This window comes from Zalophus californianus, chromosome 9 (assembly GCF_009762305.2).
Source record: "Zalophus californianus isolate mZalCal1 chromosome 9, mZalCal1.pri.v2, whole genome shotgun sequence".
In the NCBI taxonomy this organism is placed as follows: domain Eukaryota; kingdom Metazoa; phylum Chordata; class Mammalia; order Carnivora; family Otariidae; genus Zalophus; species Zalophus californianus.
In genome coordinates, this window is record NC_045603.1 from 124,851,092 (window position 1) to 124,868,325 (window position 17,234).

The following is a 17,234-nucleotide window of genomic DNA, read 5'->3' on the forward strand; positions in this document are numbered from 1 at the left end:
CTGGCCCTGGGGGTTTCCTGGGTGTCTTCAACTTTAAGCTGAACATCACACATCGCTAGCGAGCCTCCTCATCTTGATCTTGACCAAGAATCCGTACCAAACTTCCAGGGGCCCCTGCAAATAAGCGTAGAGCTGTCTCGGTCTAGCTGTAAGAGAACTCTATTCCATGCAGTTATATATAGGGTTATTGATTACATAGTAAGTAGGTTAGAGGTAACGGAAGCCAGAGTTCTGTTAGAGAAGGGAATCACAAATACAGAGAGGGAAGAAACTGGAATGAACCGTATGATGTTGTATTGGAGCTGGAGATATTGTTGTGAACTCAGGGTTTTCAATAATACAGCGAAATCAGCATACAGAGAGAGAGAGAGAGAGAGAGAGAGAGAGAGTGTGTGTGTGTGTGTGTGTGTGTGTATTCTCAAGCTCTGTCCACTGAGAGGAGCTGAGAATACTGAGCTCCAAATAGCAATGAGCACATCTGGTGCTCAGATTTTGTCTTATAAATACCAGTTTCCACAAAAAGGAACCAGAGCTCATTAGAGGAATGGTGATTTCGGGGCTATGGCTGAAAAAGGACAAGATGAGCCTGAACATCTTGTCCCAGGAAGTGGCGAAGTGCTCAGGGAGCAGTGGGGACCATCAGAAGGCTCAGGGCCGGCGTGGATGGGCTCCGGCCCGCCAGATCAGGCAGTTGGAACACCAACATAAGTAAGACTGATAGATAATAATCCACTGACTGAAATAGGAAACCACAAGGCCATCCAGATACAAAGAAATAAATTGCAGTTTCTCAACAGCAACAGTCTTGACATTTTGGATGATCCTGAGGAGCTAAAACTATGCCCTGCCCGACTCTCCTTCCAGAAGCACCTGGACTGCTTCTCGCTCTGGAGCGTCCTGCAGAGGAGCGAGCAGGCTGCCTCGTGCCTTGGAGGATGTGAGGCAGCATCCCAGGCCCCCTCCCCTCAGGGTGCCTCTGTCTCAGACCAGTGCTGTTTCATACAGACACAGTGTGGGAAACTTAGGTTTTTAGTGGCCATGGTTGTTAGAATCAAAAATGTTGCCGGACATTGCCAAAGGTACCATGAGGGTAAAGATTGCTGTGGTTGGGGATCGTGAGCCACACGTGGCGCCGGATATTTATAGAGTTCTGAAGTACCCTCCCGTCCTCAACCCCCGTTCTCTCCAAATGCTTATTAATTACAAAGGGGAAAAGAATACATGTTCAGTGGAGAAGCCTGGCATATGTCAGAGATCAAGGGAAGATGGTCAGCGACAGGACAAACTGAAGTTGTGCCCACTTGAGAGGACACGTCGAGGAGAACCCCACGTTTCCTTGACATTCCTGCCAAAGAGGCTTAACCGCAGTCTAACCGCGAACAAACAGATTGACGAATCTGCACGGAGGTCATAATATAGAATAATTTGGCCTGCAGGCAGCCTTCCCAGTTGCCAAGGTCGTGAAACGCAGGGAAAGAGAAGTGCGGACGAGAGGTGATCTGAGAGACCCCTTAGCTGCACGCAGCTGGATTGTGAACCGGATTGTTTTTTTCTACAAGAAGTGATTGGGGCATCGGGTGAAACTGGGGTGAGGGCTGAGGAGTAGGTGGTGATGATGTGTGACGGGAAGTTCTTGGCTTGGGTGGCCGTGCTGGGGTTCTGTCGGAGGATGCCGTCCGAGGAATACTCTGACTTTATGGGGCATCAGGCCAGCGTGTGCTCTCTAAAGGTTGGGACAGGAAAACAGGTGCCTGTACCGTACCGCATTTTGAATTTTCTATAACTTTGTGATGGCTGGAAAAAAAAGAAACCTACTCAAAAGTTGTGGTCAAGGGTGATATTCTCGTTTTCTTCCCAACACGCTGGGATCCAACCCAAAGACCCTTCTTGAGAAAAATTTTTGTCTTCTTACTTCTTAGGGAAAAAACTCTGCTGCATTAATATAATAATGTTCTTAGAGAAAGAATATTGGAAAAATGTCTAAATCTGTTTAATATGTAAAATATGTATTTAAAACTTACTGTTTAAAACATATGCTGATCATCCTGCGAAGTTTTAGAGCCCAAAATGGAAGTCAGGTCACTTTTTTCTTGGACTTTTTTTTTTCTTTCTTGTGGATGTGTCCTGTCTTTCTTTATAGTTGGGACAAACCATCTTTTAAGCAAGTCTCATCTTGTTCCGTTTAAACCTCCACGAGATTGTTGGGAACTGGTGAGCAATCTGCCGGTGCTTTGAAACATCAACCAAAATAATTCGAGGGGAAAGTTTTTTCCTATTCATCACTCGGTAGCGTGTAGAAGAATTTCTGGGTTGCCAGTGGGCACAGGTGAAGTGATGTGCTCCCTGTTTACTGGGACATGATCTTTCCTTCTTCATATGATGTTCCCTTTGGGACAGGTGAGGCGCTGTGCCTCTCCACGCTCGTTACTGAGACGGATCGCTCAGGCTAGGCCAGTGGTGCGGGTCTCAGCACAAAGCTAACCGGCCTTTGTAATGTTTGATTCTCTGACATTAATCCCATTAGCTCTAACCCACTGTGCTAATTGCATAACTTTTCTTAATTTGGCCTAACATTTAACAGACAGTGTTACATGAAACCTTGCTTCTTTTTTTGTGGGCAATAACACTTCAACCTGTGAAGATAATTTAATGCTTTACCTTGTAGGAGTGTGAGGATAATTTGGGTACATTTACTGACTGTGTGATTTTTTTTTTTTCTTTTGCAGTCTCTTTAGCCCACATCACGCAGCTGGTCCTCAGCCACAACAAGCTAACAAGTGAGTTAACTTTACCGTTGGTTACACAGTTTCTGACTTGTAGGTAATATTGTGATACTGCTGATTCTTTTGTTTCCTTTAAAGATGCTAATGACAGGTGTTATTTGGGGAAACCTAAAATCTTTTTTGATGTCTGTGCGATACATGAGAGCATCTTCTCCTGTATTTTGTACTTTGCTCTGTTTTTTTTTTTTTTTTACTTCGCTCTGTTTTGATGATTCTTTCCTCACGTGTAAACTGAAGGAAGAACATGACGTTGCTTCTCAGGAAATGGTTCCTTTCAGGGCTGGTAAGTGTTCCAGTGACCTCAACTGCCAGGCGATTCACAAGTGTTTCATGGAAAAATAAAAACTTGTTAAAAAATATTAGAGTTGGTGCGCCCAGGTGGCTCAGTCATTAAGCTTCTGCCTTCGGCTCAGGTCATGATCCTAGGGTCCTGGGATCGAGCCCTGCATCGGGCTCCCTGCTCGGCGGGAAGCCTGCTTCTCCCTCTCCCACTCCCCCTGCTTGTGTTCCCTCTCTCGCTGTGTCTCTGTCAAATAAATAAATAAAATCTTAAAAAATATTGGAGTAAGAGTTCCTGGCTTTCTCTGTACTTCCCCCCAAAGGAGAATATTTAACTGTTGCTCTCTTTCTCGGATGGTGGGGAAACCCCCCACAAAATTATGGAAGTTATGTAAGTTGGCATCTGCATTTTTCACATTTTTGAGTCTGGTTCCCAAGAAGAATTCCCTGGAGCCTGGGTGGTGTCATGGCATGGGTAACATACAGGAGAACTGATAGTTGTTTTTATGAAAATATCTCGTGTGAGTGATAATACGCCATTTTATCCCTAGAGCTATGACTTTAAAGATTTTAATGACAGGGACCGACTCTCCTTTCTCATTCCTAATTGACTGTCACTTCTTTTGTGCTTGCCATATTTCCTGCAGACTTGAATGATTTTCTAATCATGTGGCAAGAATTTGTTAGGGCGCTTTCTGAGTCCCGTGAAATTGAGCTGAATGTCATGTTGAGGGATTTGTCGCATGAATTTATGTGTGTATGTGCATTATATACAGCTCGAGGCTGTGTCACAGAGCTGTTGATTATTGAGAACTAAGAGGGCAGTTAGGGCCCTTCGTGTGTGGGGAAACAGGCAGATTTAGTTCATTTTTAACTAAAAGCACATATTTGTAAGGCCAAGGCAGAGTGGCACGATCGTCATGTATGAGTAATGGTGGTCACAGAAGCGGAAAGTGAGGTCACATGTGATCGTTTTCGTAACCGGTGACATGCTGCCAGTTTCATGGTTTTCATAACAAAAGATCTTTTTGTCCACTGAGACCATAATCCCAGTTTAGAGGGGATTTGCAGTTTGTCTTGAAAGGTGGACAGCATGATCCCTGAATTCCCCAAGATTTTGTGAGCACAAGTCCCTGAAGCTGTTGCACAGTTCATAAAACTATTTAATTACCAAGCTTCCCGTGGTTAGATTTGCATCATCAGCAGAGTGAAAAAAGTGTACATTTAAACAAGAAGCAAAACAAGCTCCATTCATATTACATCACTAATTGATCTGTTCTTTAAAACAAAAAACTAAACCAAAACAAAAAAGCCTTTCAGATTTTTCAGTCTTTTATTTCTTTTCACATGTCCACAAAGATAGAAATTTCAGGGATCAGTGCATCAGTTTCTTTCTCCAGGCATATAATACGAGATTAACTTAGGCATAAAAATGAAGTTAAATTGTGTCTGCTATTAAAGAGGTTGGCTGTGAATGGATTCAAACTTCAAATTTCTTCCTTCCCTGTTTTTTTCTTCTTTCTTTTTTTTTTCCTTTTTCTATTTGAGACATTCTTGACCTAATCCAGTAAATTCTAATTAATCGTCTTGGTAAATTCTGTTTCAAGCCATTGTGAGTTGTGTCAGTGACACTCGGTCTGTTCCACTAAGGTCAAATTAGCATCTTTTACTATTTTTCTGGCATTTAAATGAATGACTTCGCTATGGTTTTTCAAGTATTTATAGTAAATATGTCCATTTGATGGAAATATAAATATGCATTGAATGCAAGTGGCTGAGCACACCCTCCTGTCACTTTGTATGGTAATCAGGGTCTTTCACTTTCTGTGGTTTTTAATAGGGCCTGGCTGACAATGCTGCATTAAAACCCGTGGCACTCAGAAGTGAAACCCCTCAGCCCTGCTTTTGTCTTACAGAAAGTGCTTGTGTTTTTCTCTTAGTCTGACAATTACACTGCCGTTTGACATTCCCACTTGTGTGCTCGTGGAATGAATGGCTAGCCGGCTTAGACTGGGACTTGATTTGGGGTCACCGTGGGACTCCACACACTGGAGTCCGTATCAGCAGGGCCATCGGGACCGTGGGGCAGCGAGTGGGCTTCCTTTCCCTGCTGGTGGTTTTGACGTGGACAGGTGCTCTCGGCGTAGTACAAGGGAGACCACAGGAAGCCGGAAGTGGGCAGATGATCCTTCAGTTCCCCAAGATTCTGCCAACAGAAATCCTTAAAGCTTTCTGTATTTGAGTTCATAAAAAATACTCCCAAATTGTCAAGCCAGTCGCTATTAGGGGTTCATCATTCTACAGCAGCACTATTTACATTTAAACCAGGGGGGATTGGGGCAGTGTGCATGGGTTTTGATAGAGTTGGGGCAGGGGGAGGCAGGGGTGAGGGGAGGGGGGCATTGCTGGGCCTGGAACAACTTCCCTAGGGGCACGTGTCTCCCTGATGTATTTAGGCGGAAGGCAGAGCAGTGAGCGAATCTTTTCCTTCTTCCCTTCTGCTCTGACGAGGCAGGTGCTGGCGGTCAACCCAGCAGAGGGGCTTTCTGGCCCAGGAGGGAATGGTTTCAGAGTAAAGATGAGGTTCTTCCACTAGGCTGTCCTATCTGAAACGGCATTCGCCCTGCGATAACTGCATGCATCTGGTGGAAGGTGCGCTTTGCCTGGCTTTCAGAACCTGCCCCATCTGCACCTCCCCCACCCCCCCAGCTAGCTTTTCCTCCCTGCGTGCTGCTTCCGACAGATTGGTCAGGCTCTCCTCCTGCCCAGCCCCGCCTCTGCACCCGTGCTCCCTTGCCTCCTCCCTTCCATCCATGCAGCCTCACCCCTCGGCCTCTGCTCCAGGCTCCCCTGGCCGCTGTGGCCAGGGGGAAATCTTTCTTCCCCAAACTCCTATTGTTCATAGACCCTTAACGCCAGTGCAGAAGCATGTGCTTGTCCTCCTACTGCTTTATGTTTACTCGCTCTCTCCAGGTAGATCTTAAGCTTTCTTGAAAGTGGGGACCATTTATTTCTTACTTTTCTTTAACACCTATTCCCGAGCACATAGTGGCTTCCCAGGAATTGTCTACAGAAAGCAATAGATGGCAGGGAGGTCCTGAGAGGACACAGCTGGCCTGAGGTGAAGCCATCTGTGTGGAAACTGGAGTTTCGGGATTAACTGGTAGAGGGACCTGAGTAGATGTGGCCACCACACACTTCTCTTTCCTACTCATGGACTCACGTCACACATGCTGGAGACTGTGAGTGCTCTAAAGAAGCATTTCCCGGTGTCCTGGGCATTGATGTCCACATCGTGTTCCTCGTCGTGGGGTCCCTTTCATAGTGAGGAGTGATGTGCTGGGATGGCACCCCTCGGTGCAGCTCAGCATCCACAGGTGGGGAGAGCTGGTGTCAGGATGACCCGTGGATGCTCCTTCTGCCCGGCAACCCTGATGGGCTCGTCTGAGTGTCACGTCTCCGTAAAGCCTCCTTTCGTTCTTAGAGCTGTGACAGCTTCCGTGCCTGTTACTCTTCCACTGCAAGTTAGTTTTGTATATTTAAGATCCCCAGTTATTTACTGATTTCTTCATGCAATTAATTGCATTATAATTTCCTCGAGGTCAGGAGCCCTGGCTGAAGCTCTTTAGTATCCTGCACCTCCAAAAGTACCAAGAGCATGTTGAACATCACCTCGGCCCTCAGTTAATACAGGTTGATTAATGCACTGGCAGGTGATGAGTTGGGCTAAGTCAGAGCAGACGGAGATGACCTACCCAGGGGCTTGCTTGCTCTCAGTGTTTTGAAAGAAGGGAACATAGCAGTGATTTCAAAGACTGTTTTCCTGTGTGTCTGCCCCCCTGCTCCAATGCTTGCCTTTGTGATTACTCTGCCTTTTGAGCCAGTGTTTGCTGAGTCTTTTCAGTTGGCCCCGTAAGCTCATACCTGGTTTTTATGGTGGTTTGGGAGGGTTAGCTTTGTAAATGTTTTCCTGCTTGTTTTCAGTCTTAGAGAATTTCATTTTGAGACCGTCATTTTAAGACTTGTCCACTAGAGGTCACTGTTGAGATACGTATTATTCCCCCCCCCCCCCCGTGGGTCTTTTGGCTAAAAGATTAAAAAACCAAATTTGTGTCATCAGATTAAATTTTTTGCAAGCTATTCTGCTCTGTCCAAGAGGGTATGTTGCTGTTGCTATTTACGTGGTGCAGTTTGCCATAATTAAGTTATATCCTCTATAAGGATATATATTTTCTCTTTTGCTCCTATAATTATCATTCTGTCTCACATACCATTTTTTAGTTTATTATGGCTACTTTCTCAAGTTAGAAAGTTTACTTCTTCACACTGGAAGAATTTTATTGGCCTCTGTAGTAGTTTGTATTGGGGATATGTAAGATTTTATTCCTGTGGAAGAAAGTTGAAAATATGTATGCATGTAACCAGATTTTTTTTTTAAGATTTTATTTATTTATTTGAGAGAGAGAGTGAGAGAGAGAGGGGGGAGGGCCAGAGGGAGAAGCAGACTCCCCGCTGAGCAGGGAGCCCGACGCGGGACTCCATTCAGGGACTCCAGGATCATGACCTGAGCTGAAGGCAGTCGTTTAACCAACTGAGCCACCCAGGCGCCCCTGTAACCAGATTTTAATTAAAAAATAACCATGTAAATCTCAGGGAAATGTGCATTTTGTGCAGACTTATATAGATTCTTCTACTAAATACCACTGTGAAGGGAAGGATGCTCAACCTTATGAAATGAATTACACTCTGAGTCGGAGCCAAAACAGTTTCTGGGCATAATTTTTTAATGTGAAGCTTTTCTTAATTTTAGAAAACAATTTTATTTTTACAGCCAAACCCACATACAGATATTGCTAGCACCTTGAATATGACAGTCGTGTTTTTCATTTTGTGACCCATGCATTTTGAAGATTAAGCATTCATCATTTTGTGTAAAAAATATGAAGGATATTGTTTCGCTTTTTGTGAATATTGCGCAGCCAGCTCTGTGTAAACCTTTCATAAGTGTGGGTCTCTGGATGTAATTGTTCAGTTTTATACTTTGAACTTTGAACTGTCATATAAAACCTTTTTTTGAGGTTTTAGGAGTTTTGCCTGCAGTTTGAGACCTTAATGTGACCGTATCTTGGCATTTAGTGCATCGGAAATGGCTAGTCAGGCAGTAAACCTAAGTTTTATGGCGAAACGTGTTTTTTTTTTTTAACAGACTATTTACCATTAGTTATAGCTTATGTATGAATTTGAAATTACAGTAAACAAGAAATGCTAGGATTTTCTTTATTAGTGATTTCAATAATTTATCAAAGGTAATGTTCTAAATATATAGAAGTCAATATAATGTTTTAAAATTTTATGTAGATGTATATATATTGATAGGATATTTACCATAAATGTTACTATAAATGAATTAAGGAGCATGTTGCACATGAAAACATGACGTTCTCAAAATATGCAGATCCAATTATAATGAAGAAAATTAAGCAGTTTTTTAAAAAGCATAATAAATTAAACCGCTTTCTACAGAGCTCATAGATTGTTGAGATGAATGAGAAAAATCAACTGTTCCAACTCATAAGAATGACCTTCACCGGGGTTCAACACCTTTCTGTTCTAAAGTGTCTACTTCTTCTTTCATAGATTATTTGTCATGCCTTATGCAAAAGTTCCTGTGCATGGCTTGTATGAAATTAAACTGAGGGGAAATATGCAAAATAAATGGTCTCTGTGTCATGAATTTATCTTGTGACAATGTCAAAACAACTTGCTGTTTGCATTTTAAAAGAGTGTAAATGTATTTATAATACAGAGGCTTTGATCAATAGCTTATTTTTTTAATTAGTGCACATTTATCAGTTTGTTACTATGCCACCATTTGAAAGATTGGATGTGAAAAACTATATACATAGTATGTTTGAGTGTGGCAGCTATTAACTAGTATCTATCCGATGATACCAGTGGTTAGGTTACCATAAAACAGTTTACCCACAGTTGGGAGTTTGTTGGTATTTTGGTTTTAGTAAGTAAACCTGCTAGATCATCATGTGGAACAATCTGTTGGCCCCACAGTCCAGAACCAGCAGTAGTCCAAGGCCAGTGGGTGAAGTTGGAGAAGCTGTCTCTTGATGGTATTGTGTCCTTAGCTCAGAGACTCTGGCCCACTGATCCAGCACTACCAACCAAAATGTACTTGTTCTAGAACCTCTCTTCTTGGAGTCTTGCTCTGTGCTAAGAGGAAGCTAGCTAAACTGTAGTGTATTAATTCTTCCACAGTATTTTTTATTTATTTCTTATTATTATTACTATTTTTATTGGGGGAGGGAGAGGGAGAGAGAATCTTAAGCAGACTTCACGCCCAGTGTGGAGCCTGATGCAGGGCTCCATCCCATGACCCTGAGATCATGACCTGAGCTGAAATGAAGAGTCGGAGGCTTAACTGACTATGCCATCCAGGCGCCCCCATGTTATATTTTTAAATGGAATTACTTTAGTTATGAGAATTTCAGAATGCTGGCAGGCTGTGGAGAAAATAACGTGGGGGCAGTTTTAACCTGTCCCTTTCCAAATCATAACCAGCCCCTCTCGGGAAGCTGATCTTGAAAAGTGTTTGTTTTACTATTTACAATATAATTCTCAAACAGAATTGACTTAATAGCAAAAATGTGTATATAATTCGTCTGTTGACTGTTACGCCTAAGTAACACGTGTGGTGTGCGTGTGTGTGTGTGTGTAGGTACGTGGGTGTTGTGGAGGGCAGGAGAGGATATTCTTAAGAGGTGCAGTTCCTTGATACATTCTTTTGGAGAAGTTCTTAACATTTCATAACCCATCGACCTTTTTTAATGGGGTGAAACTGTGTCAGTGATCCCTAGAAGAAGGCACATAGGTTTTGTGGATCCCATAAAAACCATCCATGAATTCTTCAGGGGTGCATATAACTCAGATTTAGAAACCCTGGAGTTGGGGAAAGATAGCAGTGTATTTGCGGTCTGGATAAACTGGTGCTTTCTTAAGAGATGTTCGCGGGAAATTTGTACAAAACTCTAAAAGGATGACTCGATGCAATGTAAAATTCACCCTTAATAGCTTTTTAAAAATGTTCGAAAGCTCCACCTACTTTGGCTGCTGAAATTTACATTTCGTTAAACAAGAATGTGTAACCGTGAGCAGAATGCGTATGTATTGTTAGCCTTCAGTATAAAACTGCCCATTGTTTTACCAGCAAAAATGGATTTATTTGGGAATAGCAGAGAATTGCAGCTCGGGACGAGCAAGCTGGGGCAAAACCACAGGCACGTCCGGAGGACAAAGGAGCGGGGGGAGCTCTTCTGTGGAGGAGCGGGGGAAGTTGGGGAGGCTGTTATAAACAAAAAGCCCATTGGAGTAAACTGGGAGCTGGAAGTACGGTGGCTTTTCATTGGCTAAGTTGCGACTGTCTCTGATTGGCTGGGCTTTTGCCAGGGTGAGGAGGTAAGCCTTTCTTCCTCCTGCAGGGATAGTAAAGTACCTGTGGGCGGGGTCCATCTTTTGCTCTTGGATCCCCAGTTGACTACCAGTGGTCGAGCGTGAGGGCTCCCCCTGCTGGCCTCCCAAATCCGTTTGAGTGCGGTTTCCCTTTTTTAATTTTCACCGTATATACATATTTCATTTTCCATAAAACCTAGGAGACTGTCTTGTTCCCATTTCAGTTTTTCTTCTGTTTGCCAGTCGGCCTAATAGGACAAAACACTCTGCGATTGACCTACCACTAGTTAACAAACTCACCTACCTCCTTTTCAGATGTTTTCGGTCTGAACCCTCTTGTCTCATTTTTTTTGCTGTTCCTTTAGCTTTTTTTTCTCCTGTCCATATTTACTCTTCTCTGATCACCTGATTCTTATCTGCAGTCCCTGCCCCTCTCCAAATCTTGCTCATCCTTCACAAAGTTGGGATGAGTTCTCTTTTCCCACAAAGCCTGCCTGTCCACCACCTGCACTATGTGGAGAATAAAAGTAAGGCCGTCCAGAGTTTATGAGACTGAAGGGCCAACCTTATGGTATATGATGACTTGAGCATGAAAGGAAGGGCATTTATTGACTCCCTTCTCTATATCTGGTAGAAGCAACAGTCCTGAGTGGTCAAGTAACTAGAGCTGGAAGGTGAGGGGCTTTTCTTGGCATCCAGGCTTCTGTGCTCACCATCGCCCAGCTGCCTTGCCAAGGATGTATGTGTGCACTTTACATATCCCGCCCGCATAAACCTAGGAGCTCGGTGGAGGAGGCATGCCCGTGGCTCTTGACATGTTCAGATAGAAAAGCAGGGAGAATTCCAAAGGTTAAAAGGCAAAATTGTTAACATAGAGGGGGCATTCACAAAGCCCCGTGTGGATCCTGGGGATTTTTCTGGCCCTGGGCATTTACCCTTGCTCCTTTTCTTCCTCAGGTAATTACCTCCATCCTCAGCATTAAAATGCAAGATGAGGAAAGAAGAGAAGTAACCCAGTGTGGCCTCTTGCTGAGGTCATTCTTAATTGTAGAAGAAGATGTGAACTATTAGCAAAGCATGGTGTGTGTGTGTGTGTGTGTGTGTGTGTGTATGTGAATTTGACTTGTCTGCTGTCTCCTTCATGTTCATAATCAAGGATTGAGTGTATGTGTGTATAATACATTCTGATGATATTTAAGAGCCTGGATAGCTCTAGGATGTGAGCTTGCTTTCTGCAATGATTGAAGTGGGTTTTGGTTTTGGTTTTGATGTTCTCCTCTTCCTTCTTACTATGTCTCGAAACTTCTTAGGCATTTTTTCCAGAGAAGCCTCTGCCCTTTTTCTTGCCCTTCACTAGATGTCACTTCCTCCCTGACCACCGAATGCCACTGCTTTTCGTCTTAATGCTGCTTCTCTGACCCAGCTCCCTGGTTAAGGCTGGTTATTGACATACTGCCGGGCTGCCCATGTAACACCTCAGCAATGGAGTATGGTTTCAAAGGTATGTTCCTGAAAGAATTCAGGGTTCAAGATTGTGTGGACCATTCCTCGGTTCTCTCTGGGCTATTAATAAAAGATTCAGAAATCAAGTAAATTCTGCATCCTCAGAGGGGCAGAAATCCATACTTGTCAGCTTTTTAGGAGATTTGTTTGGCCTGTTTGGCCTTGCGTACACGTTTTTTATAGCCCGGGGACATATATTTTTGCATGTTTGACTTTGTACTGTAAAATCTGCCTTAATGCTTGCTTGTAACTTTTTTTCCTGATTTTTGTCGAATTGATTATTCTCGTTGTTGCTGAAAGAGTAGAGCCTTTTTTTTTTTTGCTTTGCTTTTTTTCAATGAGTTAAGTCAGGATATTTTTGGTTAGTAAAATTACTTAAGCTGCAGAATCTTAAGGAGGCCCATAATGAGATACAACAAGTATGTACCTCTAGGTGTGGGTGCTCAGTAAATACTGTTGTTTAACTGAATGTAGCATTACTATTGTCATTTATAAAGCTAATAATGATTTTCGGGGATGTTGGCCTTTATTGGGTAGATGTTTAGATATTTTGGTATTTAATTTTTACCTTGAGGAACATATAGATCCTTTTAAATGAGAATCTGCTTTACTGTTTCATAAACTTTATGTTTTTAAATAACCCGTAACTACTGTAATTCACTGTTTTAATAGCTGCTTTGGGGGAAAATCCCATAAAATCTGTAAAGCCTAGTTATCATTAGTATACTTTTGAACTTCACATTCTTGTGCTAAGATATAATTAGTTCATTATCCACTTTGCGTTTTGGGCCAGAAAACAAAAGTCATTAATCACTATAAATACAAATGACCTTTTTTGCATATAAAATTTTGAGTGTAATTATTTGTATGCATGACTAAAGAGATTGTTCTTTATAGGTAATCATTGAACTGGCATTCAAGGCTATGATTCCTAATTTGCTGAAAGAATTGGCATCTATATAATGAGTCTAGACATCACCTCTGTGGGAGGAATAGACTAATGTCTCCAGCTAGTATAATTGGGTATTAAAGGGGCTGTCCTTTTACTCTGACCAGGAATGCCACAAATTCATATTTCCCATAGTTTCTGTTGTTTTGGCTTCTTCCCACCTTGCCTCACTCAGGGCATAGGGGGACAGTTGTTAACCAGTATTGTATTCATCCAATATTGAGGCAAAGAAATGTTTGCTATCACCACTATTTGGCTGTATTCTCATGGTTTTCATCCTTTTTCTAATAACTTTGTTGTAGCACTGTGTCTAAGGGATCTAATGACTGGCCTCGTTGAGTGATCTTCTACCTTCCCTTATCCTTTTCCGTTCAAGAAATCTTAGAAAGCAGCAGAAGCATACAGAAATCTGACCGAACATTTTCCTTTGTTATGGCAATCAAGTCTCTTGTTTTCAATCTAAATATGCCAGGTTTGGGGAGGCAGTGCTATCTGATTTTTTTTTTTGCTTTACCTTATCCCATAGGGTGGTGTCTTCACGTGTTGTGAGGCCCTTGGGTCAGTAGCACTGCAAAGGGGCACGAGATTGTAGCATGTTACCCATTGCTGGGCAGGGAACGTGCCCACTGCTGGGCCATGTGCTAGTCTTCGCCCTAATGGGCAGTGGTTCCTATTAGACACCCGCTCTGAGTCTCCCTCTTTGTACACTTGAGGCAGTTTGCCGTCCCTCCCTGGTTTCCCATGATGAAGGGCAATGGCTGAACCATGAATTCAGTTTTTCAAAGAGGCATGCAGGCAGCATCCCCTTGGCCTTCATGCCATAGCCTAGGGCCTCCCCTTTGCAGGAATCTCCAGATTAAAAAAAAACAAAAAACAGTCTGGGAGCTTCTGCAAAAACAGTTAGGCACAGTGTAGTTCTGACTACTCAGAAGTTTGGTGGAGATGGTGGGTAGGGTTCACGACTCCGGATTTCATGCCCATGCTTATGAGGAAAACGTACATGTGTTCTGAGCAGCTTCTGGCTTCCTGGCAGCCGTGGGTGGTAACGTGGTGCGTGGTCTCTTACTGCCCTTTTGTAGCTGAAGAGGACCCGCTGTCAGTGCTAACCATATGGCTCCAAAGACCAATGTGTGACCCACCGGCCTTTCTGTAGGCTGCACACTGCCAAGCGCCAGTCCTTATGTTTTGCACAGTGCCCGCTGCTCCCAGAGCCTGTCACTCTTCGTGATTTTGTTTCTTTGCCTCAGGCGTCATATGATGGTTTTGCTCGAGAAGCCCCTAGATCGACTGCACCCCAGCTGGTCTTTCTGTGCTGTCGCGGCTACCCAGCATTCTCCATTTACTTCTCGGTGTTTCGATGGCCAGGAGCTTAGCAAGGGGCAGCTCTTCAATGGGACCACACTTGGTCATGATTAAGTTGCTGCTAAGTGACTCAGTTCGATGAACTGGGGAATTAGGACTTTTTCTCCTTGAACCTCATTCATACTACTCTGCACTGATTTCACCGTAAAGATCTGTGTGGGTGTAACAGAACCAAACAAGAGTTTGTCCATCCAGTGTACTGCCAACCAGTAAAAGCTGACAGTGAGCTTTTGCTGTGCAGGAAGATAAGCTATTTGTTCGTCTGGTGCCATCCAAGAGAATGGGGGGCTAATGCCCCAAAGTCCCGAACTCCCCGGTAGCTTACAAGTGGGGATTTTTAAGGGCAAGATTTGAGGCAGGGGTCTTCTGAGAAGGTGGATGCTGTAGATTGGAGGCCCGTGAGGTCATGTTAACAGATATGCTTAGTCACTCCTGATGCTGCTTCATCTGGTCCCGTGGAGGGCTGTTCCATCTCGAAATTGGAGTCTGAAAAATCTCTTTCTTCACGTTAGAGATTTCATTAGCATTTGGTGCTTATGTGTTGAGGGTGCTTATGTGCTGGTTAGCTGCCTGTATGAGCTCAAACTAACAATGTCGGCTTGAATGATAAGAATTCCTACCTCTTGGGCCTGGGTCTGTGTGTCTCTGGCCGGCCCAGCCATGCCCGGGGATGGTGTGCCCTGTAGTGTTTGTTTGTTCATCTGTGCTGATGAGCCAGCTGCATGAGGAAGCAGACGCTGACTGCAAATGTTTGGATTGCAGCCCGCAGGTTGGGTGGATCAGCCATTTAGAGTTCCCTTTTTTTTTTTTTTTTTTTGCCACTTTTCATCAACCCCAAGTCTCAACTTACTGAGGTGACAGAGAAGTCTTAATTTGGATAATCTTTCTCAGCATTATTGTGTGGGGGTAAGGGACATATATACTGGATTAATGATTTTGATGTCACCAATAAATTAAGTTTTCTGCATCAAAGTGGTCTGTGGACCAGCAGCATCAGCATCCCCTGGGAACTTGGAAATGCGGAAGCTCGGGCCCCATCCCAAACCTACTGAATCGGAAACTCTGAGGTATGTTCCACTCCCCTCCCAACCTGTGTTTTAACAAGCCCTCCAGTAATTCTGATGTACTCGAAAGTTTGTGACCCCCTGCCCTAGAGCAGCACTATCTAGAACTTTCTTCAGTGAAGGGAATGTTCTCTGTCTGTGCTGTCCAATATGGTAGCTACTAACCGCTTGAAATGTGGCTTGTGTGACCGAGAAACTGAATTATTAATTTTACTTAATTTCAACTAATCTAGATTTAAGTTTACTTCCTTTTTCTTTTTTTTTCTGTCTTAACTGTTTCATCTAGTTCCCTCAGCCCCCATCCTCTGCCTCTGGTAATCATAAATCATAAATCTGATCTCTTTTCCCATGAGTTTTTGTGTGTATGTGTGTATCTGTATGTTTTAAGCTTCCACGTATAAATAAAATTATACAGTTTTGTCTTTTCCTGTCTGACTTATTTCACTTAGCATGACTCTAAGATCCATCCATGTTGTTGCAAATAGGGTTTCCTTTTTATGGCCGAGTAGTATTCCACTGTAGCTACATAAACCACATTTTCCTTGCCCATCCATCTGTTGGTAGACACTTAAAACTGCTTCTGTGTCTCGTCTGTTGTGAGTAATGCTGCAGTGAACATGGGTGCAGATATTTCTTGGAGACAGTGATTTCGTTTCATTTCCTCTGGATGTATACCCCGAAGTGGAATTGCTAGGTTATGTGGTAGTTCTAGTTTTAATTTTTTTGAGGAACCTCCATGCAATTTTCCCTGGTGACTGCACGTTGGACAGCCCAGCTCCAGAGCATACCCTGCTGCTTATTATTGTGTGTGTAAACTAACAGTTTTTTTAAAAATAAGTTACTGGTTGTGGAATTGTGAGTTTTATATCTCAGAACAAAATGCTCCTAAAGTGAAGGTCCAGTTGCTATAACAATCGTTTATTGAGATTTTTCTGTTGGGGGAGGCCGGTGACTGTTGCTGGTTACTGGGTCAGCTGTTTCTTACAGTCGGAACGCTCTGGTCTACCGAGTGTGTTCAGCGAGTGTGTGCTGAGGCTTCCTGCCGGAGGGCGCTGCTGTCCAAGGGTTGTTAATGTAGGAAATTAGCCAAGTCCGCTTCTGGCCCAGACTCGTGAGCCCGCCCAGGGACTTGGGCTGCTTGTTGTGAGGCTGTGCCCAAACTGCAAGGGCTGACTGCTAAGTCTGGCTGTGACATGCTTCTCCCACGAAACTGGAATAACGTTCAGGCTCTCAATTTAGGAGGCCTTGAATGGAAAGAGTGTCCTGCGGGGCGTGTCAGTCTGAATTGTTGTAACTGCCAGAAGATAATGTGAGACCAGTCTCTGGCCATAGCTCCTGGGGGGGCAGGACCCCATCTCTGTCACCTCTGCTCTGGACCGAGAGGGTTCCCAGCGGTCATCTGATCCTGTGACAAAAGCAGAATGAGGCATTTGGGAGCCAGGGGACACCTGAGAGTGATCGGGGACCTTTCTCACCTGTAGCAACCGGAGTTTCAAAATTAAAGCCGTCGTTTTTGACAGAAAATGATACTAAATTCTCTGTCATAAGCAAAGTTCTACATGACTGAGCTTCCTAATTGAGGGCTCCATTTGTTGCATTTTTAAATCCATATCATTGATTTTCGTCATCCAGCTCTTTTGAGAATCGTAGAATGGTAAAGCCAGGTGGGAGCGGACTTTGAAAGGGTCCTGGTGCAGCCCAGACTCTTGTGTTCACACATTGTGCTGTCCCCCTGTCTCCCTTGAGCGCTCAGCTGCTGGTGGTGTGTTGACTGTGTGGATGTATACAACTGGGGTCACAGTCACAAACAGGACAGATTGATGGAAAGGAATG

The 17,234-nt window shown here is 43.6% G+C and overlaps 1 protein-coding gene across 2 annotated transcripts in view; it reads left to right on the top strand.

Moving 5' to 3' along the window:
- The window catches only part of RSU1 (Ras suppressor protein 1), a 201,604-nt gene that overhangs the window by 33,717 nt on the left and 150,653 nt on the right, over positions 1 to 17,234 (top strand). For both annotated transcript variants that reach the window (XM_027594154.2, XM_027594155.2), the window contains exon 3: positions 2,727 to 2,777. In XM_027594154.2, the coding sequence (XP_027449955.1) occupies positions 2,727 to 2,777 (51 nt within the window). The remainder of the gene's footprint in view (positions 1 to 2,726; positions 2,778 to 17,234) is intronic.